The 27,357-nt window shown below is 39.7% G+C and overlaps 1 protein-coding gene across 3 annotated transcripts in view; it reads left to right on the top strand.

Annotated features, from left to right (window-relative positions):
* The window catches only part of LOC137278651 (thrombospondin type-1 domain-containing protein 4-like), a 228,971-nt gene that overhangs the window by 144,082 nt on the left and 57,532 nt on the right, over positions 1–27,357 (top strand). The window contains exon 1 of one of the 3 annotated variants that reach the window (XM_067811151.1): positions 3,279–3,580. The exons of the other annotated variants lie outside the window; for them this stretch is intronic. Within the exon in view, the coding sequence (XP_067667252.1) occupies positions 3,521–3,580 (60 nt within the window). The 5' untranslated portion in view covers positions 3,279–3,520. Of the gene's footprint in view, positions 1–3,278; positions 3,581–27,357 lie in introns of those variants that run through there. 3 annotated transcript variants of the gene reach the window in all.

The following is a 27,357-nucleotide window of genomic DNA, read 5'->3' as shown; positions in this document are numbered from 1 at the left end:
ATAGTTGTGATGGGTCCCAATTTTCTACCCAGGGACCCCTATTACCATAATCTAATCGGATACACGTTGTGTTAATCCCTGACATCAAATTTGTAAGAAAAGGCAAGATAATCTGAGGCTACAATTTTGTAATATCTTAACCATGTATTATGTTTAAAACAAGTGACAGCACAATTATGTCTAAATCTTCAAAGACAATGATACAACCTTTTACTCACAATGGAATCTATTAGGCTAGGCTATAAGTCACATGATCATGACAGGTGTGGATATTGAGACATGTGCCCTGAGGCACACCTGTCCCGGTTATATGGGCTACCTGTCCCAGCCCTTGTTGAGTGTAAACCTGAATTAAGTGTATGGTCCATAACTGTATACTGCGACCTGCTTTACTGTGCATCACTGAGGGACACTGTTGGTCAGTCCATGCAGAGTTAAGGCCCTTGCCTGGAATCTGTCATAGATTTTGGGGTAATAGATGCAGTGTGTGAAAAGGCCATTGGTCTGCTTGCCTGTGGCTAGTAAAAATCCAGTCAGGCCAGTGAATCTCAACAATCACTGGTGGGTCAATTTTCATGAGGTTATTTTGTAAATATATCACTTTCCAACTGGCTAAGTTATAATACACCTCCACAAGATTATGGCCTGATGGAAATGCTCATCATATCAGCTGACATGAAACCCATGTCTACATTCAGATTCAAGCTGGTGAAGTAATCTGTAGGCCAGAAACATTCTGGCACAGCTAGCCCGACTGGCAAGCAAAGTTTGGAAACTATTTCACACGCTGAGTAAATGATAGAAATACCTCATCTCAAGGGGAAACAATTAAATTTCAATTTCAGTAAGAATTCTGTGTTCAAATTATCTGACAACAGTTTAAAAAAAACACCTGTGTTTTGTAATCTTTTGTGACAGGCAATATAATCCTGTAAACATAACTTTTTCAATTCAAAGATTTCACTATATGATAGCATGGAATCAAAAATACCTTATCAGTAAATTGAAACTTCAAATCAGTACCACCCATTTCAACCTGGAAGGATTTTCCTTTCTTGATAGTGAAGATTGGCTTAAATACATGTCACATAGCTCTTTCAGAAAGAAATCTGTGAAAGGTTTTGAGTTCCATGCTCATTATAGAGTCGTAAGTCAGAAAAGTTTTTGAACCATGTAACTTCATCCCTGACAAGCACTTTAGCATACCTGTTTGTAATAGAGGAAACATGTCGTAGTCGCCCATAGAAAATGTCCACCTGTGTTGCGTGAAAGCTTTGTGAATCCCTACTGGTAGAAGTAATTTTTGAAAGAAGACAAATCAATATGGAAGGAGCACTGCAACAACAGATCTGTAAACAATAAGGTAATGAACACCTGAGTGAGTCACGGATTAGGCTTAAATCTACTTAAAACACTATTTCTTATTTCACACATTGTCTGTGCACCCTGATATCTCTAACAGAGGCAGCTCTGTAAACCAAATGCTGCATGTCACAGCAGTCACAACCTGTATGTGACAGCGGTGCATCCTGGTAACTATAAGCGGTTCAGCTGTGTAAGCCAAATGCCTCAAGTCACAGCAGTGGCAACCTGTACATGACAGCAGTGGCAACCTGTACATGACAGCAGTGGCAACCTGTACATGACAGTAGTGGCAACCTCTACATGACAGTAGTGGCAACCTCTACATGACAGCAGTGGCAACCTCTACATGACAGCACTGCATTCTGGTATCACTATGGGGGCAACTCTGTAAGCCAAATGCCTCAAGTCACAGCAGTGGCAACCTGTACATGACAGTAGTGGCAACCTCTACATGACAGTGGAGTAGCCTTTGCGTGTGTTTGTAATTAGTGCCAATACTAGGGCAGGCCCCAACAACAGTTAAAGGCAGATACTTGTTCAGACAAAGAGTGTTAAATGAAGACATGTACCTTCAAATGTTGACAAGTCTGCCCTCCACAATCAGTGTGAGGCCATTTTGACAGGCAGCCACATTTACTATTGACAAAGGCTGAATTGAGTGTGACTGTGAGGTGAGTCTCAGTCATCAATCACTGTATTCCCATCCACTGGCCATGGCTGCCCAGCGAGGCGCTGTCTGATGATCGGTTATGTCACAACAACAAGTATATCACAGCACTGGGTCTACATGGCTTGTGTCAACAAATGCTAACAGCCACACAATATACATCAGACAAGCTATCTCAGAATTAAACCACTCATCTTAATCTGTATCAAGCCTTCCATACAGCCTTAACCCCATATAATAAATGTGGTTGTTCTAAAGTATTTATCATGCAATGATTATGTGTTGATATTTCATGAAGTAGTTGTGTGATATGTTTACCACTTCCCATCTGAAATTATCATCCCTTCAACAGCAGCCCTACAATAAATATTCATAGACTTACTACATATCATGGCCAACAGATGACACTGGTGTAACTGTTTGACTGATGTACGTAGAAGTGAGTGCCCCTTTAACACCAGACTTTGCCTGAGTTGTACCTCGGTAATTATCCAATAACGTTGTGCTTCAGTAGTGATGTGGAGGTGAGTCAGCTCAACTACACCTCCAGCTTACAAATCAGTTTAGGTGCTTTCACTTGACTTATTACTAAGTGTGTACAGGAAAAGACAAATGTCACACATGGCTTGATCTGTAAACAGCATTCATAGAACTAGATATGAAGCCATTATTTCACTTATTTTGGGGTAGAATGAAATAATCTTTAAAATCTGCTTTAAAAGCCTTTCCTGAAGGGAAATAATGTGTCAGTACTTAATTTCTGATCAGTACTGGGAAGGTCCAGAGTTTGTTTATCTAATTTACCATTATGTCATTTTTATCCAATAAGACCTAATTAGCCCATTACCGAAATAATATCTACAATGAACAACAAATATACGATACTGATTGGCTGTCAATGCCAAGAAAACTGATACTCATTATGAGGAGAAGGAGAATCAGGCATATGGATCTGGTGTCCTGATTACTGATATTTAAAGTATAATAATGCATTACTTGAACTTTGTGAAATATGTGAGGAAACCCACACCCCTATCCAGTATCTAAATACTGGAACAATTAAAAAAACATTCAGTTTAATGACACCATGTTGGAATCCTAACACCCATAATTGTACAGTGTCCTTTATGATTTGACAAATTAACTTTGATCTGCCAATGGTTTGATTTTCCCCAGTGATTTTCCCAGTGAACAAACCAATCCCAGTTTAGGTCCCCACTTCCTGTGTGACACGGATCCCCCGTTTACCTCAGAGACTACTGCGAGTGGGGATCTGTGCTAGCTTACTATGTTAGAGCCTACCTTCCCCCTGTTAGCCCCACGATCACTGCGACTCCCCAAACGTGAGGTGGATTACATTGATGTCATGTAAGCTGCAGGTGAACTTAATCATCCAACAAGAGGCAGGCTCCCATTCAGGCTGATGCTTGGCTTCATGTGAACACGGCTAATGCTTGTAGACCCACTGACAGGAACTTACACTCAATCATGGATGTGACTTCACAGTTTTACACCTGTATTTTGATTGCTGCATTAATGCTATTTAAGGTAAGAGCTTACCTGTTGCTTTGCTGTTTTATTGCTGTATTGTCATGTTGAGATTGGAATTGATAATATTTGAGCTGTAGTCATGTCATGCTTAGGATAGCATAAAACCTACTGTTTTTGTTTGCTATCATGTGTTTACATTTAAATGTGTTGACCTAGTTTGAATTGCGTTTTGTAAAGTCGATTGTGTCAACACTGGGTGTGTATCAAGGCACTTTATATGTAAAAGTTAAAAGCCAGTGCTGCCTTAATATACAAAGTTTGTCTCAATGGATTTGCTTGACATTCGATATTGATGAAGGTTGAACTTTAACTTACTCATATTCATACATCCACATTTATAGATAGGTAAATAGAACAATAGAAATTTGTAAATATTTATTTTGAGAATCATAACAAATGATATATTGATTATAAGAAAATATGATGTGTTTAATTTATTAGCAATATGTGTTTATCTGTTAGGATAATGTCAGTGTTCGGCCTGGAGTTGAAACCAGAATATATGATAAAGAAACTGTATCAGTGTCTAAAGGCTGGTGTATTTCCGCTGTTAATATTGACTTTGCACCAGCTCACATCCAGACCCTATGAATTAGCCTTGTATTACCCTCATTGTCTTCATATCACGTGGAATTAATGCTTTTTAAAATCACTTGATTAGGTTAGTATTTGTGACGGAGGCATGGTCTAGGGGGTTGTGCACCCCAAATTTACCGAAAGGTCAAATCTGCTGTTACAATGTCGCCTTTATGAATAAAAAAGTTGCTACAATTACGTCATTTTGTGCAGTGATGTGGGCTTATGTCAACATGCTTGTTTCATGTTAGCGGTGTGATGAGGGGCAGAGTTCACAACATTACACCTAGGCAGCATCAACTACCATTTGTAAAATGCACACCTTAAATCTGGTAAAAGTTTATTTTTGAAAACTTATGTATGTTGGTATTTTCTGTGAGAGAAATTGATTATTGCCATTTAGGGGTTATTTATGAAATTTGATAATTTACACAAATCCGCAAATTCATTTGTTTGTTCAAAGCCACTTAATCAATGGAGGTCTGTCAATGCAAATATAAGGTATAATATAATCAGAATTTAATGCTTTCAGCTCAAAAGCATGACATATTCTTTAACTGAAAAAGGAATTCCTTTAGAAGAAAAAATGCAAACTCTTTCAGTGATTAGTTAGACATGTGGTCATCTAAACTAGCAAACAGATGTAAGGACCAACAGATTTCTGTAAAACAGTGTGTAGGCTAGTTTTGCAGAATTTCTATCCAGTACAGACTTTGCTTTTCATTTTCCCAAATCATTAATTCCACCATGATTCCTTGTCTACCATACTGAATCATATCAGAGCTAAGCAACACTCATTGTGTTGTTGACTTGTTTTATAGGAATCTTCCGACATCATATCCTTTCAAGTAGATCCAAGCAACCGTCGAGCCCCACTTTTCCAGATCCTTGGTAAACCCAACGAATCCTTGAACCCCTTCATCCAGATGCTGTCTAGACCCAGTCAAGTGTTTTCTGCCAGATCCTTGAGTAAACCCAACCAACCATATCAAGCCCCCTTTTCTCACACCCTTGGGTATACCCAGCTAACTGTCTCAAGCACCCTTTCACCAGACCCTTGGGTATACCCAACCAACTGTCTCAAGCCCACTTTCCTCACACCCTTGGGTATACCCAATTAACTGTCTCAAGCCCCCTTTCCTCACACCCTTGGGTATACCCAACCAACTGTCTCAAGCACCCTTTTATCAGACCCTTTGGTGTACCCAAACAACTATCTCAAGCCCCCTTTTCCCACACCCTTGGGTATACCCAGCCAACTTATGCCTTAGTGTTCACACAATGCAGTATGTTTTATTATGGGTGTTAATTCTTTAACTTACATATAAAACAGGATAAGGGATACCTCATTAAGAGTATATTTCTTAATCTGTCAAAATGATTTTGTGATAGCACCTTCAAACAGTGGTGGGCAGTGGTGGGCAGTGGTGGGCAGTGGTGGGCAGTGGTGGGCAGTGGTGGGCAGTGGTGGGCAGTGGTGGGCAGTGGTGGGGGTATCTGAGTTGATGCAAGATTGATTCATGTTATGTACAACCGCTCAAATACTTAGCAAGTAATCCCCGTTAAGCCAAAGGACAAGCAGCCCATGCAGCGATGGGAGATTGTATAATTGTATATAAATATTATGCAGGAGGATTTATGTATTGATAGAGCATACATTGGGTTTATACCCTACATGTCATGAGTTTTTCAAGTGAGTGGACAGCACATAAAATAAAATTTCACTGCTATGAATGGTGGGCGAAGACAACTGGTTCTGCAATGTCATTTGTGGTAAATTAGTACTCAGAGATCTTTATGGGGAACTTCACATCACTAACATTTAGAAAACAACCCATCTTAAGTGACCAGCAACACGTTTGCGGTGTACCAGATCCCTGGTTCCTTAAGCCATGTTGAGGATGTGGTGCATCAGATCCCTGGCTGTCTAAACCATGTTGAGGATGTGGTGTATTGCATCCCTGGTTGTCTAAACCATGTTGAGGATGTGGTTTACTGCATCCCTGGTTGTCTGAGCCATGTTCAGGATGTGATGTAGTCTGCATCCCTGTTTGTCTGAATCATGTTGAGGATGTGATGTACTGCATCCCTGGTTATCTAAACCATGTGGAGGATGTGATGTACTGCATGTCTGAACCATGTTCAGTATGTAATGTAGTGCACTACTGTTTGTCTGAACCATGTTCAGTATGTGATGTACTGCATCCCTGGTTGTCTTAACCATGTTGAGGATGTGATGTACTGCATCCCTGTTTGTCTAAACCATGTTGAGGATGTGATGTAGTGCATCCCTGTTTGTCTGAGCCATGTTCAGTATGTGATGTACTGCATCCCTGTTTGTCTGAACCATGTTGAGGATGTGATGTACTGCATCCCTGGTTGTCTTAACCATGTGGAGGATGTGATGTACTGCATGTCTGAACCATGTTCAGTATGTGATGTACTGCATCCATGGTTGTCTGAACCATGTACAGGATGTGATGTACTGCATCCCTGGTTGTCTGAACCATGTTCAGTATTGATGTACTGCATCCCTGGTTGTCTTAACCATTTTGAGGATGTGATGTACTGCATGTCTGAACCATGTTCAGTATGTGATGTACTGCATCCATGGTTGTCTGAACCATGTTGAGGATGTGATGTACTGCATCCCTGGTTGTCTGAACCATGTTGAGGATGTGGTGTACTGCATCCCTGGTTGTCTGAACCATGTTGAGGATGTGATGTACTGCATCCCTGGTTGTCTGAACCATGTTGAGGATGTGATGTACTGCTTTTCTGAACCATGTTGAGGATGTGATGTACTGCATCCATGATTGTCTCAACCATGTTGAGGATGTGATGTATTGCATCCCTGTTTGTCTGAACCATGTTGAGGATGTGGTGTACTGCATCCCTGGTTGTCTAAACCATGTTGAGGATGTGGTTTACTGCATCCCTGGTTGTCTGAGCCATGTTCAGGATGTGATGTAGTCTGCATCCCTGTTTGTCTGAACCATGTTGAGGATATGATGTACTGCATCCCTGTTTATCTAAACCATGTGGAGGATGTGATGTACTGCATGTCTGAACCATGTTGAGTATGTGATGTAGTGCATCCCCGTTTGTCTGAACCATGTTCAGTATGTGATGTACTGCATCCCTGGTTGTCTAAACCTTGTTGAGGATGTGATGTACTGCATCCCTGATTGTCTAAACCATGTTGAGGATGTGGTTTACTGCATCCCTGGTTGTCTGAGCCATGTTCAGGATGTGATGTAGTCTGCATCCCTGTTTGTCTGAACCATGTTGAGGATATGATGTACTGCATCCCTGTTTATCTAAACCATGTGGAGGATGTGATGTACTGCATGTCTGAACCATGTTGAGTATGTGATGTAGTGCATCCCCGTTTGTCTGAACCATGTTCAGTATGTGATGTACTGCATCCCTGGTTGTCTAAACCATGTTGAGGATGTGGTGTACTGCATCCCTGATTGTCTAAACCATGTTGAGGATGTGGTTTACTGCATCCCTGGTTGTCTGAGCCATGTTCAGGATGTGATGTAGTCTGCATCCCTGTTTGTCTGAACCATGTTGAGGATATGATGTACTGCATCCCTGTTTATCTAAACCATGTGGAGGATGTGATGTACTGCATGTCTGAACCATGTTGAGTATGTGATGTACTGCATCCCCGTTTGTCTGAACCATGTTCAGTATGTGATGTACTGCATCCCTGGTTATCTAAACCATGTGGAGGATGTGATGTACTGCATGTCTGAACCATGTTCAGTATGTAATGTAGTGCACTACTGTTTGTCTGAACCATGTTCAGTATGTGATGTACTGCAAGACGGAACCATGTTGAGGATGTTATGTACTGCTTTTCTGAACCATGTTGAGGATGTGATGTACTGCATCCATGTTTGTCTGAACTATGTTGAGGATGTGATGTACTGCATCCCTGGTTGTCTGAACCATGTTGAGGATGTGATGTACTGCTTTTCTGAACCATGTTGAGGATGTGATGTACTGCATCCATGGTTGTCTGAACCTTGTTGAGGATGTGATGTACTGCATGTCTGAACCATGTTGAGGATGTGATGTACTGCATCCCTGGTTGTCTGAACCATGTTGAGGATGTGATGTACTGCAAGACTGAACCATGTTGAGGATGTTATGTACTGCTTTTCTGAACCATGTTGAGGATGTGATGTACTGCATCCATGTTTGTCTGAACCATGTTGAGGATGTGATGTAGTGCATCCATGTTTGTCTGAACCATGTTGAGGATGTGATGTACTGCTTTTCTGAACCATGTTGAGGATGTGATGTACTGCATCCATGGTTGTCTGAACCATGTTGAGGATGTGATGTAGTGCTTTTCTGAACCATGTTGAGGATGTGATGTACTGCATCCATGGTTGTCTGAACCATGTTGAGGATGTGATGCACTGCATCCCTGGTTCTCTAAACCATGTTCAGTATGTGATGTACTGAATTTTTGTTCATCTAAGCCATGTTGAAGATATGATGTACGCCATTCCTGTCCATCTAAACCATGCTGAGGATGTAATGTTCTGCATCCCCAGGTGTACTGGATCCCTGTCTGATTGAACATTTGGGGATTGTTTGTTTTAAATGGAACAAACATTAGTGGTCTTATATATATAACCACTTTCCCCCAGCACTGAGGTAAAATTAGTGAATCATTAACTCTAACATTAACAATTTCACTGGCTTGTTTTCATTGCCTGGTTTCTCTTTTTCATCTAAGATTGAATTAGCAGTTTTGATGATTTGTTTCGTTAAGTGCATACCAAAAGGTATCAGAATCTGCAAAGTTGTGTTTTATGTTGCATGTGATCTTTAAAGCTTTATGTTTATAAGGAGACTGATTGAAAGAAGAATAGTTTTCACCATTTTTACAGTCTGGACAGTGGAAAGAGCAATGCTTGCGTGAAGCTGATAGATAGATAGATAGATAGATAGATAGATAGATAGATAGATAGATAGATAGATAGATAGGTAGATAGATAGATAGATAGATAGATAGATAGATAGATAGATAGATAGATAGATAGAGAGATGGTTTGCACTGTTGTTTGTGCTACACATAGTGCACACTAAACTATTCACCTTGATAAAGGTACATTTGACTGACTGATCTAATACAACATTAACTCACAGTTTGATTACCACAGTGTAAAAGCAGGCATTCTAGATTAGAAAGATACACAAATAATTGGGAGAATTTGACATTCAGAAAGAGCTTTTGTTTCCAACTGGGATACACAATGAGCCCAATAGAAAATTCTTTGCATACCTTTACGTTTCTGAGTAACAAAAATAAATACCTCTCTGAATAACAATAATAAATAACCTGATTCATTGTTCATAATTTGCTGCCTCCCTAATTGGTCTTTGCCATTGTTTAAATACCTGATGTGTTAAATATTTCAAGACAAAATTTAACACTGCACTTGCAGGCTCTGCCTTATGTTTCAAAATATCATCAGTGTACATTCAACCATTCTTTTTCTGGTGTAAATGTAATGTACATTTCTACTGCCACAGTCCGACTCCTGACATTTTCATGCTTATCAGAAATTACTTTATTTAAATGGGAAATTCCATTCTGTATTAAATCAAAGTTAACCAATCGGTAGATGGATCTAAAGTGGATTGTCCAAACTGAACATGTTTTTGTAATAGAATGGGGCTTTTTGTTTAGATTCATGTCAAGATATTTCCCAAAGGACAATGGGTAATCTGACACAGAATAATTGGATTTTTAAAAACTGTCTGAGCTAGTCTAAGTGTAGATTCACCTTGGGTAAACCACGACCTTAGTGGTGAGATTGATATGTTCTCCAGGGCAGATCCCTGTAGGTAATGTTGTATGTTACTGTGCTGTAATTGCTATGATAAATGCAGGCCATACCTCCCTTTTTATGACATTCTACTCTTGGTTCATGTTAAAGGCTTAAGAGAAGCATGTACCTGCTTAAGCAAAGTGGAAAGAAAGAGTTCAGAAGCACTGCACATTGTTTCAATTTTAGGTTTTGAAAATGGCTTAACTAATGTGCTTCTGTATGCTATGATTTAACCATTTGTCAAGGCACCATCATTGTATTTAGCATACCGTCACATAAAAATATTTCTTTACTAAAGCTTTCTTGTCTAATGTTAATGTCTTTTTACTTGTACTGTGACCTCTTTGTCTGGTTTGGTTAATACCTGTGATGTGGCATGTTTATCTGGTCGTACTATTACCCGTAATGTGGTATGTCTGTTTGGTCATGCTATTACCTGTAATGTGACAGGTTTGTGTGATCATATTATTACCTGTAATGTGACATGTTTGTCTGGTTGTGCTATTACCTGTAATGTGGCATGTCTGTCTGGTCATACTGTTACCTGTAATGTGACATGTTTTTCTGGTTGTGCTACTATTGTAATGTGGCATGTCTGTCTGGTCATACTATAACCTGTAATGTGACATGTTTGTTTGGTCATACTATTACCTGTAATGTGACATGTTTGTCTGGTTGTGCTCTTACCTGTAGTGCGACATGTCTGTCTGGTCATACTATTACCTGTAATGTGACATGTTTGTCTGATCATGCCAGTAGATCATGTAGCCACATTAGGGAAAATGTTGCACACTTTCAGTTGAGGTATGCTGCTCTTAGTTCAACTTTCTTGATATATCAGTACAGTTCACACAAGCTTACACTATTCTCATTATGTCTTGTAACCCACATGAGCAGATATATGCCCCCCTTTTTGCTCCCATTGAAGCTACCATCACATCTGAGAATAGTTTTATGAAGGAACAAGAATGTTTAAAGGCAAGTAAGCATGACCCAGGCATGTTGCTAAACCCCACCTGTGAACATTACCAAAGATATGCTAAAAAAAACTGATTATGTATATAAGTCGTGAGACAACTACGTTTTGTGTTTCCCAGTCTGTGCTGGAGTTCAATGAACCATATGCAGTTGGTGAAGTCATCAGTGATTATAGGGATGTTAGGCAATAAAGCTTGGATCAGTCCAAGTTGTTATGTTGACACAAAAAGTTGACACAATCAAACCTAGCAAACCATTGAAACACAGTCCACATCACACATAGAAAACCTGTGTGAATAATATGAATTGAAAACAGAACCATTTCTCATGCTTACCTCAAGGAATCTACATATATATGTAGTATGTTCATCATAATTACTATTTGGAATAATTTCAACATATTTTTAATTCTTAACTATTGATTGAGTTTGATATGAGTTAAGGCATTAATAGACACAGTAAAAGTCTGATACAACCAGTGGTCTGACATATCGTAGGTCAACTTGTTGGTGGGCATTGATCCAATTGTATTTAATGTATGAAGAAAGACACTGCATGGTGACCATCTTGTTTACTGAATGTCACTGAAGGCTGAGAAGGGTTCATATATCACCTAGGATTGCTGATTCCATCACTTGAATTCCTCCAATTTTTTATAATGAATCAGAAGAATATGATTTTGTATGATCAGTTATATATGGGGCAATGTTTCATTGTCCATTATGTGTTCCCTGCACAGTTTCCTTTCTTCTTTAACATCAGTCTCTTCTCGGTGTTCCTTAACATCAACCTCTTCTCAGTGTTCCTTAACATCAGCCTCATCTCAGTGTTCCTTAGCATCAGATTCTACTGTATATTTCTCAACATCAGCTTGTTTTCTGTGTTCCTCAAAATGTCTCCAGCCATCTTTGGCAAACCTACATGGCATCTCATACATTGGACTTTCAGATGCAAGGTTGCCTAACCTTCAGTAAGGGTATGCAGGATTGAAAATTCCAACATATTTTCTAAACATCATCACACCTCATGCAGATGTTAGCACAGAAGCAGTGTTCAAACACATGGCATGACTTTCAAATAGAAAAAACATGCTGTCTGTATTCATGAGAAAATTACAAGCAGATGCCAATACTTATGCTAACCACATGTATCTATAAAGACACAAGTACATGATTCCTTAATATGATTTTGTTTCTATTTCTTTTTTAGAAAATAATGTCTAGTACAGCAGACCTCTAAATATTTAAAAATCTGAGAGGCTTTTGTATAAATTTTACCAGTGAGATTATAAAAATAGTATTATAAAGAAAATAGAATTAAAAGAAGAAAATCAGATGTTTACTTTTTTCATTTTCTGTAGAGAGGACTACTTTACCTTCTGTAAACATTTGAGAACTGCAGGTGACTGACAACAGCAGCATGTCTGTGTATTGTACAAATGTGAGCAGTGAAACCAAAGACCAGTGTCATGTGTTCCCTGTGTGTGTACTCAAAGCCTGTTGCAAGAATTGATATCTCCTCTGTTTGTGTCATGAGGCACATGCAAGATTAGATTAAGACTTACTCATGATACCATGTCATAGCTCACTATTAGGGAATGATTGGGTCCTATGTCATGGCCATCAAAACATCATTCTGTAATTTCTTCAAAATATATTTCTTAAAATAAATATTTTATGAAAAATAAATATGTAATCTATCATAACAAAGCTCCCTACAGGTAGAATATGACATCCTTTTTAGTCAGCAGTTATTATGGTGCTTTTTAAAATAGCTAAATATGTACTTATACCAATTACGTGTATAAACTTTGTCTCTGAGTTCCATAATTTGAAAATATGATGCTGTTATTATTCAGTTCTAGAATGTAGTGTTAGTTCACAAGGTTTAGTCTGTCTTGAGAATATATGACTGTATTTCTAACAGACTAATACATGATCATAAAGTATTCCTAATGGACTAACTAAAGATTCCCTGAACCACTGCTAATTAGAAGCATTATTAAGATGAATATTTGATCACTATGTGTAGAATGTCAGATGTGGGTCCACCTGCAAGCTTATGTCAGTCACTGTAAGTGATGGTTCCCCCATTAAGCGTGCTGCCGTTGAACGTGGAGGTTAAACGGGTAATAAAACCATCTTTGAAAAGCACTGAATTCCATGGCTAAATGATCAGCCTCTTTCTAAATGGTTTTCACTTGATGTCAGTCTACAGTACAAGCGAACATTTAACACATATTGCTCCGTAATGGTAAAGGTTATGAGCTGAGAAAATGATAAATTCATTCACAAATGAACTGTCTGTGCACTGCGTTCTGCTAATCGTGGTGTCTCTCAAACATTCTACTCACCTGCAAGAGTAGAATAATGAAATAGCTAAGTGTCAGGAATCTCTCCCCCTGTTTATGGGTGTAGGTGGTCATGTATTTCCTTGAATTAGTTGGCATTATAACTCAAAACGTTCCATTAACTTAAATACCTCATCACTAGAGAGTCACCAGGCACCAGATATAAGACAAAACCACACACCTAACTCCCAGCACAAACTCTGTATTATTAGATAACAAAATTTCTATGATTTATGTGATGCATACATTTGCGATACCTTCCTTTATGTTTTGCATGTTTCTGTAATTATGAACTTAACACATTGATGCTTTATTTCAATTGCCATAGTTACAGCCTGGGGCTACTAAATATCTGAAAAGAAAACATGTGAATCAGTTACACCACAGCTCTAGAAACTGTTACACCAACATTTCCAGAATCTGTTTACACGACACCACTAAAATCTGTTACACCATAAGCACCAGAATCTGTTACAACACCAGCACCAGAAACTGTTACACCACCAGCACCAGAAACTGTTACACCACCAGCACCAGAATCTTTTACACCACAGGACCAGAATCTGTTACACCACAGGACCCGAATCTGTTAAAACACCAGCACAAGAATCTGTTACACCACATGACCAAAATCTGTTACACCATGGGACCAGAATCTGTTACATCACAGAACCAGAATCTTTTGCACCACAGGACCAGAATCTGTTACACCACAGGACCAGAATCTGTTACACCACCAGCACAAGAATCTGTTACACCACATGACCAAAATCTGTTACACCATGGGACCAGAATCTGTTACATCACAGAACCAGAATCTTTTGCACCACAGGACCAGAATCTGTTACACCACAGGACCAGAATCTGTTACACCACCAGCACAAGAATCTGTTACACCACATGACCAAAATCTGTTACACCATGGGACCAGAATCTGTTACATCACAGAACCAGAATCTGTTACACCACAGGACCAGAATCTGTTACACCACCAGCACTAAATTTTTGTTACACCACAAGCGCTAGAATCTGTTACAACACCATCTCTTCCCCTACACAACAATTACTTATCAAGGGTAACGTTTTCATGAGGAACAAAAATATGTAATTCCTTTACCAATTTTATTTTTGTCTTGTGGATTTTTGTCCTCAGAAGACTTAAGGTTACTAAGGGAGAAAAAAATACAATCACTCATCAAAGTAATATTCCTTCTAAATACTCAAAGTATTTTATTTTTGGCAATTTATGAAGTGTATATGGGGCAAAAAATATTTATAAAGATTTTTCTTCTAAGTTTACATTTTTATCCAATAAAACATTAGGATTTTATTTTATATAGATGCCAAGTCCATGGGAGAATCATCATTAAGAATTAGGGATGGTTAATTATATACCCATTACTTTGCCCAGTTTTACAAATCATGGAAACCTGGAATCAGGCCATGATGATCTACAACTGTGACCACTCAGCTACCTCACCACAACCTCAACTACATATGACACAAGTAGTATATGTACCACTGTCCTTCAGTAGCACTAGACCAAGTTAAGTTGCAGTTGAACTGGAAACTATTATGAAGCATGCATGACTAACTAATAGCCTCAGTCTTCAAGCAACTGAATTCACATCATGAAAGCATTTGATCTGCACCCTTAAACATTTGTAACAGCTATTTAGTACTTGAAAGTAGGGCAACATTGTTGCCTGTCTGTGACATGTGTTCAGTTACAGACAGCTAAACATGGTGGAATAGTAACTGTAACCAGATAACCAACATCTCACAGGTTTAACAATGTCCAGAATTAACAGTTGAAAAATAAGGGGATTTAGAGAAGACATTTCAAAGGTTTAGGTGAAATATGTATTATATTTAATTACCTAATCTTATAATGTTAGTATGGTTTCCCGGAAGAATAGAACTGATCCTGTGTCTAGCTGGAATAAGTGAGTATGGTTTTACGCTGCTCTCAGCAATACTCCACGAATATCATGGGGGAGAAACCAGAAATGGCTTCACACGTTGTGACCAGCAGGTGTCATCACAGAAGATGACTGAGATCTTAGCTTTGGTTTGTGAAATGCCTGTCTGCATTTGTGTAAGCTTATAATCTGCTTTCAGATCAGAACATTATGAAATAGGTTTCCAAAGAGGAACAATTTTTATGGAGTTTGCAATAATGAAGTTGTCTATCCATAAAAATCGTTCCATAAAATTTTATCATGCTGGTTTCTAAATGCCTATTAAGGAAGGTTTTACAAAACTCTGAATGGACTAAAAGGCCCACAAACTCTGAATATGATCAGTTTCACAAAGGGTGTGGGTAGAACTGAAGGGGACTTGTAACACAGGTTAAATCATTTGTATTGCATTATACACACATCTGTGATAATGCTACAGACAAAGTACATATGTCTTGTTCAAAACTATAGTGTAGAAGAATCTACACAGACATATCTACATCTGCAGAAACTTAAAGACTGGTTTGGAATTTTTAAGTGAAGAATAATATCCTTCATAACACAATTATTTCTCAATACACTTGTTCAAAGTTAAAGTAAATATCACAATTTACAAATAAAACCTATGTAAATACTGCTGAACAAGACCAGCCAGGAAATAACACTTGATGGTGTTTAACACAACTGGCAATAAAGGCTACTACCCTCTCAGTGAGTATACACCTCACACTCATGTCACCAGATTATATGAGTGTCCAAAATTACATTTAGTATGTGTCTCTTGAACCTGTTTCATGTCTCTTTTAATCTGCAATATCACAGGGAACTTCTTGCAGTCGTGCTATTGAAACATGTGTAGTAATGTATTATTCATGCTTCAACAACAGTTAAGGTATCTGCACAAGTATGAAGAGTCTTGAAAGAAAATCCCAGTGGGATGTGTTGTCAACTTGGTGAGTTTGTAAACAAACTAGTTTCTTTATACATGTGCATCTTTTGGGCATCGAGCTGAACAACCATGTAATAGCCACGGAGGTGTCAGCTATTGAAGTAACAGAATGAAAGCTGCATTAAGTTGTCTCCCAGTGTGAATATATTCTAGGACAGGTTGTTACGGGGAATATGAATTGCCCTTCTGGATTCTTTACAATGATTTTCAAAAACCGTTCCCCAGTCAATCCTTATCCCTTCCCTCTACTTAGCCCTAGTTAATCCTTATCCCTTTCACCTACATACCCCTAGTCAATCCTTACCCCTCCACTCTACCTAGCATTTGTCAGTCCTTACCCCTCCCCTCTACCTAGCATTTGTCAATCCTTGCCCCTCCGCTCTACCTAGCATTTGTCAATCCTTACCCCTCCGCTCTACCTAGCATTTGTCAATCCTTACCCCTCCCCTCTACCTACCATTTTTCAATCCATAACCCTCCCCTCTACCTAGCATTTGTCAGTCCTTACCCCTCCACTCTACCTAGCATTTGTCAATCCTTACCCCTCCCCTCTACCAAGCATTTGTCAATCCTTACCTCTCCTCTACCAAGCATTTGTAAGTCCTTACCCCACCACTCTACTTAGCCCTAGTCAATCCATACCCCTCCACACAGCCTTGCTCTAGTCAGTCTGTATCCAATCTACTCCATCTAGCCTTGAACATTTGTTACCTCTCCACTCCACTAAACTGAAGTCAATCCCTCCTCTTCTAATCCAAACATTCTCATGACTATTAACTCCTCCTATACATGCACTGTTCCAGTGAACCTGCCAGTATTAAGTTCACTCTGTGTCTCACTTACCTCTTGTTTGTAGTTCACTGTATGTGGTTAAACCTGAGTAGTGCTCTCACTACACCCTGAAGTGTAGAATAGTCAGGTTGATGGTACCTTACATAAACATCCTCACAAACTAATTAGCTTGACTAACACATTTGTATCAAATATCATCTGACCAGCACACATGATCAGCCATCAAGAAAGTAGTCAACAAATGAGACTCAAGTTTGGGATTTACAAAATAAATATTATTTTTCTATTATTTTCTCGTCAAGATGTCTGGCAGATTCGTGTGTTATATATAAGCATGGTTCCAGTAAATAATCACAACAACAAAACTTGGTGTATTTGTCTCAGGATCAGGGGTTAAGCAAACTGAGATATATATCTCAAAATACATATCTCCCTCAAGTAGGTGATTGAATGTGGAACCCCTGTGGATTTCAACTTGCCGTGAGGATTGGTTCACTTTCGGAAACTCTTTAAAGAAAGGGAAAATAACTTATACATGTATTTCTTATCAAGCTTTTTCACCTGAAAAAAATTGTTACGTTGCTTTTGCCCTGCTAATTGTCAGTTTGTGACAATATTTTTGTTTGACCAGATATTCTTGGGATTCCTGTTTCAAAAGATATGTGGCAACACACATGTGACATATTTGAACTCTTCAAGGATTATAGGTCATATGTAACCCTAGCCAGCAGCATGTACAGCTATTGGTGGAGGTTTTTTAAGACGTACATTATCTTGAAACCCAGAGGGAGGATTCTATTTTTTACAATGAATGTTGATTTTTATCAGCTCTTGTGTGACATCAAGAACAAACAGCCTGTAGCTGAAAAAACTCATGAAATCTTAAGTTATTTAAATGAAAGCAAAAATGTTATGTTTCACATTCTTATTAAGAAACTCATTTTGGTGTGTTTAGTTTCAGTTTTAGAGAGATGTTACACTATGTGTTTGTAAGCATGCATGCATACACGTCTGAGCTACAAACCACTATTGCTGTCCCAAATGACAGCCAGCTAGTCATCCAAGTTTGGGGGCCACAGAAACTTGAACTTTTCAAGTTGTCTGAAAATGTTTTTGTCACAATTACAGTGACCTATACATCTGAGATATATGAATTTTGTGAACTAACCGTCAGTTGAAAACAAGTGTACAGACAATGATATTGCTGCTTTGTTATGTGAAAAGTATACTTCCCAGGAAGCTGAGAATGGAAATCAAATGGGCATTGATTGACTTGTTAGAACTTAAAATGGTAAGCCCAGATCAGCTCATGTGGAGTGAGTGGAGGGTGAGTATATGCCACTTGTTGCAATCCTGCAGCAATATTATGGCAGGGGACATCAGAAATGGGCTACATATATTGTACCCATTTTAGGAACCAAGTCTGGGTCTTCAGTATGACGAGCGGACACTCGAACTAAGGTGTATATAGACACATTCTATCCACAAATTGTCTAATATGATGAATGCTTTAGGAGCAGTTTCAGCTTATCCTCCATGAATTCATTTTGTCCATTTTGGTTGAGTGTGTGAGTACAGCATACATTATTACTGTACATCAAATGGGAATCAAACCAGCACTGTTACTGACAGCCAGACAACACTCTGGCCACTTAACTGATCTTCTAACCTGAACCACTCTTCTATCATGACCGTTTATCACATTAAGTGCCAAGCATATTGTGCTGAATCTCAGCTTCAGTTACTGAGTATTTTCTTTGGTTCAGCCTAAATCATCACTCCAGTTGTAATAAAAATAAAATGTACAGTGAGTGAGTGAGTGAGTGAGTGAGTGAGTGAGTGAGTTTTGTGCTGCTTTTAGGAATACTCCAGAAATGTTATGGCAGAGAACACCAGAAATAGGTTTTACTCATTGTACCCATGTGGGTGAATTTATCCACCAGCCCCGGTACCCTACTGCCCATATAAAATATGTCCATGTCTATTCACTAAATAATTATTGGTAGATGAGTAGGTCAGTATCTCCATGTATTCCATGTGTAACATGTGTGTTTGTGTAACTTATACAACTATAATACTGTAAGTCTCCTACGGGTCATATGTTGTAGCCCATACTCTCAGACACTCTGTGTTTAACCCTGTACAACAAATCATGGCTGTGTATTCTTCAGTCTTAATGAGTCTGATATGGATTCTATCTCACTTTACTGAATGGGGAGTTACATTTCTCAATTCAATGAGTAAATAAAGTGTGACGGATTTTGCCAATAATGTTTGAACCAAACTTCATTACTCTGCCTTGATTGTGTCTTGGTCCCAGTGATCCCTGATGTATCACGACCCTCTGTAATATTGGGCTTTGTGCTATGTAGTGCCATCATTACTGAAACATCCAAACACCTACTGACACCCTTCATATACGTGTTTCCCAGACTGTATCCAATAGGAAACATGTATGGGTTTCTAAGGTAGTTATATATATCTAGGTCGACAAACTTGTCATTGCTGTCAGTGGCACATTGGTAACTTGGGGTCAGTAGAGGTGAACTGTTATCCTTAGGGCTTGAGGTTTTGTGATGAAGATATTGCTTCATTCATCATCTACGTTATCTAAGCTTTACCTACATATTGTATCTCTGTTGAAGAAAGGAAAATGGCTTCCTCCAAGTCAGTGTGTCATTCTTATCTGAAGTAAGTGCTGATTAAGTACTCAGGTTAAGTACTGATTAAGGAGGTGTCAGATAGTGTTGATTTCTTTATACAAAGATAGCATGATAAGTGCATAGGAGGCAGCCTGCTGTGTAATTGTTAATGTAAGTAGGAAAGAGTGCAGATATTGATCGAAATCTGAGTGTGAAGTTATGATACAGTCTTGAATATAATCCCATGGAATTGTAATATCGTGAGAATATAGCCTTACCTCATTCTTCAACAGTTACATGCACATTATAGTGTATCATGTGATTACGTTTAGAGGTGTTAATATGCTTTTCCCTGACTTGGCAACCGATATGTAGTATAGAAACTCAGAAACACATTTAACAAGTAATATTTTTAAGAAGTAAAATCAACAAGATTTGTAAATTGTGAGAGAAAATGTGTAAAAGTGATAATACATGTTTGACAGTTCATGATGTGCCAACGTTCCTGTAGTTATGGTGATGAAGAGGGGTTACAATGCTGCCCGAGAAAATTGTCATGATACACTTTCTTCTTACACATGTGTTCTCATTACATTCACTTACTTTTGGCAGCATAAACTCAGCCTTGGGCCTTCATGCTTCAACCAGTATTAATACCCTTTAATGGACAGGTTCATAAACTCCAAGCAAATCTATTGTTCAAGAAAGATGAAGTGATCAATGAATATCAGTTCCCCGTAAACTCTGACCTATGAAGGTGAGCTACAGACCCTGTTCAGGTGAATTCCAGTGCTATTTATGTGTGTACTGGCCATATGACAAAGTCTGTTTCCTGGCCATATGTAAACTTCCCCCACTGACTGGCTGTGAAAAAAACTTACTCCTATTTTGACCCATTAAAGCTGATAAAGGATTACTCTAAATTCTGCTGATGTTAGTGAAGGTAATGTCAAATTAAATTCCACTGCTCCTGTCAAAGGATGTGATGCGTGACACGTAAAGTGCTTAATTAACTATATTAGTTCAGACAAAGGTGTAAAGTTGTCACCCTTCCCTTACGGAGACACATCATTGTTACAAGAAGTAAATTGATAGCAGTTACACTGATAAAGATGCTCTATTTACGTAAATGAAATTAACATAATGTGAGTTGGAGGGCATTGATTTTAGGTGGTTTTTGGCAGTTGGGTTGAAAGGGAAGGATCTGTAGCAATATACAGTGGAAGCCCTATAAACCATCATTCATTGAGACAAGCTAAACATTCCCATCCAGCTGCTTGGCCTAATCCTTATCCAGTAACTCATTTTTTCAGGCAACATCAATGAGCTTAATGCCGATGATAATCCATTGTGTAGTTAAGACACATACATTCAGCCAATCAACAGGAGTGTCAAGACATCAGATGCCAGTGTTAATTTCTATGCAAACAGTCATTTGGGTAGTCTTTGTTGTGCCGAAATATGAAATAGACTGATGGCAGACAAGAGGGCATGTAAATGGTCATAAATTAACTAGCTTCCTTCGCGATGAAACTTCAGTGCCAATATTGAGAGCATGTTGGTTTGGAGGGCATCCACTGTGTATTTTAATCATGGCCTTAAAATGGGTTCTGAATGATCATTTTCGATCTCTCCTACTTGTATGTATTCAGTGTGGACTGTAGACGAGGCTTCTAGGGCCCATCATACACATGTTTGCTATTTTATAATTACTTGTGAAAGTGTTGAGTCCAGACAGTCTGTGAAAGGATTAGGCTGAGAGCACCTGTGAAGATATTAGGCTGAAACTATCTGTAATGAGTGTATTAAGCTGAAACTATCTGTGATGGGGGGATTAGGCTAGGAGTATCTGAGCAGGATTGGGCTGAAACTATCACGAGGGAATTAGACCACAGGCAAACTGTAGCGCAAGTGGTGTTGCGCAGCATAGAGAATATGACCAGTCTTCATATATGCGAACGAAGCGAGCAAAGGTTGGCAACACGCTTCCCTCGCTTTAGTTCAAAGAGTATTTTTCGTGTCAAAATAAAATATCACCACCATCAAAGGTACACTCCAAATTCCTGACTAGGTTGTGATCTCAGATTTCCAACGCCATATTTAACAATTACTCACGTGAAATATGTTTTATTCAACATTTTAAGCGCCACTCGTGATACATCAGACCGTTCTTCGCCTCCATTACCCCTGCCAGCTTCCGGTTCAAAGCAGTGAAGGAACAAGTTATGATTCCGTATGGAATACATAAAGAGTTACCTCCCATGTTTCATATGCCCACTACGCCAGAAGTGTGTTTATTGTAGAATAAATGTTACAAAAGATCTAACAACAATACCGACACTTAAGACAAATACATTCCAACAGAATCATGATAAAATTAGGCAATATGGTATATCTTTATAATTTCTGCTTATTCTTGTTCTTTCACTCCGTTGAGCCAGAAGCTGGCAAGGGTAATGGAGGCGAAGAACGAACTGAATACCACGAGAGGCGCTTAAAATGTTGAATAAAACATATTTCATGTGCATTATTATTACATATGGAGTTGGAAATCAAAGAGCACAACCTAGTGAGGAAATGGGAGTGTACCTTTCATGATGGCGATATTTTATTTTGACACGAAAAATACTTTTTGAACCGAAGCAAGGGAAGTGTGTTGCCAACCTTTGCTCGCTTCAATCGCATATATGAAGACTGGTCATATTCTCTACGCTGCGCAACCCCAATTGCACTACAGTTTGCCTGTGATTAGACTGAGAGTATCTGTGTAGGAATTAGGCTGAAACTGAGCTATCATGAGGGGATTAGGCTGAGGGTATCTGTGGCAGAATTAGGCTGAAACTGAGCTATCATGAGCAGATTAGGCTGAGGGTATCTGTGGCAGAATTAGGCTGAAACTGAGCTATCATGAGGGGATTAGGCTGAGAGTATCTGTGGCAGAATTAGGCTGAAACTGAGCTATCATGAGCGGATTAGGCTGAGGGTATCTGTGGCAGAATTAGGCTGAAACTGAGCTATCATGAGCGGATTAGGCTGAGGGTATCTGTGGCAGAATTAGGCTGAAACTGAGCTATCATGAGCGGATTAGGCTGAGGGTATTTGTGGCAGAATTAGGCTGAAACTGAGCTATCATGAGCGGATTAGGCTGAGGGTATCTGTGGCAGAATTAGGCTGAAACTGAGCTATCATGAGCGGATTAGGCTGAGGGTATCTGTGGCAGAATTAGGCTGAAACTGAGCTATCATGAGCAGATTAGGCTGAGAGTATCTGTGGCAGAATTAGGCTGAAACTGAGCTATCATGAGCGGATTAGGCTGAGGGTATCTGTGGCAGAATTAGGCTGAAACTGAGCTATCATGAGCGGATTAGGCTGAGAGTATCTGTGGCAGAATTAGGCTGAAACTGAGCTATCATGAGCGGATTAGGCTGAGGGTATCTGTGGCAGAATTAGGCTGAAACTGAGCTATCATGAGCGGATTAGGCTGAGAGTATCTGTGGCAGAATTAGGCTGAAATTATCTATGATCAGAGGATTTAAGGCTGAGGGTATCTAGGGAATTAGGCTGAAACTATCCACAATGAGGGGATTAGACTTAGAGTACCTGTAAGGACATTAAGCTGAATGTATCTATGGTGAAGGGATTAGGCTGAAAGTATCTGCAAGGGAATTAGAGTGAGAGAGTCTGGTAGGTGATTAGGCAGAGAGTTTCTGTAAAGGGATTAGATTAGTGGATGACAGAAATTCTTTCTGGTGCCAATCATAACCTGGTTAATCTGAGGTCTTCTGAGGTGGCACTCTGAGTCTGAGCTCTGAGGTGGCACTTTGAGTCTGAGCTCTGAGGTGGCACCTTGAGTCTGAGCTCTGAGGTGGCACTCTGATGCAGTGTCGGAGAAGGGCAGTCTTGTTTCCCATTGTACAGAGTACAGGTAGAATTAAGGTCAAAACATGCTGTGAAAATGAGGTGGATTTGCTTTTGTTCTTGGTGAAATGTTTTGAGGTCATGAGAGTGTATATGACGGGGTTGTTCACATGGTGTCGTACTCGACCACACTGCTGTTCCTGCACAAAATACTCAAGTGGCATTCAGTTTGTGCCTGTTGACATTCGTGTGGGGATTTAGTTTTTCATTCCTACAAGTTTAGATGTGTATCAGCAAGTATCGCTGAAATCTGGATTGCACACTTAGCTTGCAAAGAGATTTCCAGTACAATACATCAGGGATAACAAGCTTTGCTCCAGCTGAAACAATTTGCATAAACTCCACTTTGTATGCACTGAGTGTAAGTGACATTCAAGGCAAGGCATGCAGAAATACTGCCTCAAATATAGCAAGGGAAGTGACTCTGTTCTAGCTCTTAGAAAGGATGCAGTCTCACATGGACCTCAGAAGTAATGAAATTGTGAAAACTGGTGAAGAATGGAATGAACCCATATGTCCAGCAACTGTCATAATGCTCTTGATGCAGTTCAATCTTGTGCATCCCCTAGGAGACAGTGTTATTTGGTCTGCACCCGCTGTCATGCTCACTGATTGCACTTTTATGTAACCCTTCGAAAAAAGACATTATATGACCTTTGTGTTACTGAGATCATTACACTGTCACCTGTAAATGTATGTTCATTTTATCACATAGAGGTCATATAAATCACACTGCCAACATTTCTGGTGGGACGTACCAAACTCTTAATAAATTGATCATAAGTGTTCATGAGTTTACCTAATGAGACTGTCTGGAACTGACATGGCTAAACAGTAAATAATAGCTTTAGTCTGGGCCAAGCCAGGAAAGATTACAGGTAGTATAAATACCTAAGCCCACATCTGAGGTGAAGTAAAGAGGTGTATACCTTGACCCAGGTCCCATCAGACCCTCCTCCTTAGTGACCACAACTAAAGGGCACCTGTCACAACAGCTGGACTGTTGGCTAGCTACATTGGTTATTAATTATAGGACTATGAATACAGAATTACTTAAAAAGCTGATATGGGTTTAGTGGCCTGATTTATGTGTTTGTCATTTGACTGTAACTGTCTAGTGCATAATAGCCAACTTGGGTTATCTGGGGTAGCACCTAACAGGCAGCTTGGGTTATCCAAGGTAGTACCTAACAGGCAAACTTGGGTTATCTGAGGTAATAATGTGCTGTTGATTGTTACCACTATGTGCATACCTAGTGTGGAGTGCATACCCTGTGTGAAACACTCTGAGCAGTAAGAGTGACCACCTTTTGCTGTTATACTGAGTAACTGTATGGATGTCATGCTCCAGACAAAAACTCCCACCCATAACTGTGCAGTTACTCCATCTTACGACACTAGATTCACAAAGTGCTTGTTGGGTTAAGCATCAGTGAGGTATAGCTCCCTCACTTTAGTTTGAAAGCTAACAACAACCACAGTGCCAAGGTGGCTTTGTTAAGTAGAGCCCTCATATGTCCATGAATCTCCATTTGTTTAAAATGAAATCTGTGATTTCTTCTGGACAAATATCTACCTGTAGCATGCCTAATCCCTCATAGTTGTAAACGGTTTTGTAGCTCATCGACAGCCCCTTTCAAACAGACCAGCTAAACCCTTGTATTCTCCAGACCTTTAGCCCCAGTCTGAACCCTATAGGACAGCCCCTTTAACCCCCAGCCAGACTGTCTGCAGTGGCCGAGCTGTCCAGAGACCCACCTGAAGCCCATGCTCACAGTTGGACACTGGGCCTGTAGTGTTCCCTTGCACAATGTTACGTAGCTAGCAGACATTCAGAGGCCGATCTGGTGTCTGTACAAGCATGGTATTAGATAGATCAATCGCTAGGTTATTTGCCCAGATACGGAGGTCTGACGCCTCCAACTAGTGGCCTTTTTACCATGTTGACTCTCTTCATCTTCGGCCCCTTCAACAAAATCGCCTTAGGTAATCCCTAAGTACACATGACCACAAGGGTTGTGGTGTCAGAATGTCCAGTCACCAGGAGTTACAGCAGGACATTAGGTATTATCACAACTGACCATCTTACAGAATATTACAACAGGAAAAAATTCTCATATCTTGAAATGTGTTTAAAATGTGTCTCCAAAAGCAAGCAGTTCTGAGGTGTAATAATACTTTCACTTTTGTGTTTTGGGCACACCATGATATGTATAGATGGATGATAGATATCATAGGTACGTGACCTCACTGGTTTGCCTGAACACGAAGACAGATGCCTGCCATACACTCCTTGGAAAAATGGGTAGGGTCCACCTCATCTGGAAGTGTTCTCCGCCATCTTGCATGACAGTGATCAGACGTCGATCAGTGTATTACAGGATATGCATGAGCTGTTTAACACTGCTCTAAGCAAAAATTATCGCTATCACAGAACCATGCAAATAATCCAGAAAATCCAGTGACTGATATTTTAAACAATTTTAAACTTGCTGAATGAATCAGTAGTTGAATGAGTCAGTACACATGATCTTTTCAATGAAGTCTCATAACCAAAAACATTTGTACAGGGCCACATTGAGCCCCAGATTCAAACCTGGTGAGGAAATTGGCAGTACTGGTTCATTAGCCCCAACTATGACAGAACAAGGCTGTATGTATGGAACAGAAGTTACTGTGTGGATGGTACAGAAGTTACTGTATGTATGGTTCAGAAGTTACTGTCTGGATGGTACAGATGTTACTGTGTGGATGGTACAGAGGTTCCTGTGTGGATGGTACAGAGGTTACTGTATGGATGGTACAGAAGTTACTGTGTGGATGGTACAGAGGTTCCTGTGTGGATGGTACAGAGGTTACTGTATGGATGGTACAGAAGTTACTGTATGGATGGTACCGAAGTTACTGTCTGGATGGTACAGATGTTACTGTATGGATGGTACCGAAGTTACTGTGTGGATGGTACAGAAGTTACTGTGTGGATGAGACAGAGGTTACTGTGTGGATGGTACAGAGGTTACTGTGTGGATGGTACAGGGGTTACTGTATGTATGGTACAGAGGTTACTGTGTGGATGGTACAGAGGTTCCTGTGTGGATGGTACAGAGGTTACTGTATGGATGGTACAGAAGTTACTGTGTGGATGGTACAGAGGTTACTGTGTGGATGGTACAGAGGTTACTGTATGGATGGCACAGAAGTTACTGTATGGATGGTACAGATGTTACTGTGTGGATGGTACAGAGGTTACTATGCGGATGGTACAGAAGTTACTGTATGTATGGTACAGAGGTTGCTGTATGTATGGTACAGAGGTTACTGTGTGGATGGTACAGAGGTTACTGTGTGGATGGCACAGAAGTTACTGTATGGATGGTACAGAGGTTACTGTGTGGATGGTACAGAGGTTACTGTGTGGATGGTACAGAGGTTACTGTGTGGATGGTACAGAGGTTACTGTGTGGATGGTACAGAGGTTACTGTATGGATGGTACAGAAGTTACTGTATGGATGGTACAGATGTTACTGTGTGGATGGTACAGAGGTTCCTGTGTGGATGGTACAGAGGTTACTGTATGGATGGTACAGAGGTTACTGTGTGGATGGTACAGAGGTTACTGTGTGGATGGTACAGAGGTTACTGTGTGGATGGTACAGAGGTTACTGTATGGATGGTACAGAAGTTACTGTCTGGATGGTACAGATGTTACTGTGTGGATGGTACAGAGGTTCCTGTGTGGATGGTACAGA

Source organism: Haliotis asinina, chromosome 3 (genome assembly GCF_037392515.1).
Source record: "Haliotis asinina isolate JCU_RB_2024 chromosome 3, JCU_Hal_asi_v2, whole genome shotgun sequence".
Lineage (NCBI taxonomy): Eukaryota > Metazoa > Mollusca > Gastropoda > Lepetellida > Haliotidae > Haliotis > Haliotis asinina.
The sequence above is the reverse complement of the archived record's forward strand: the minus strand, read 5'-3'. Positions and strand labels throughout refer to the sequence as shown.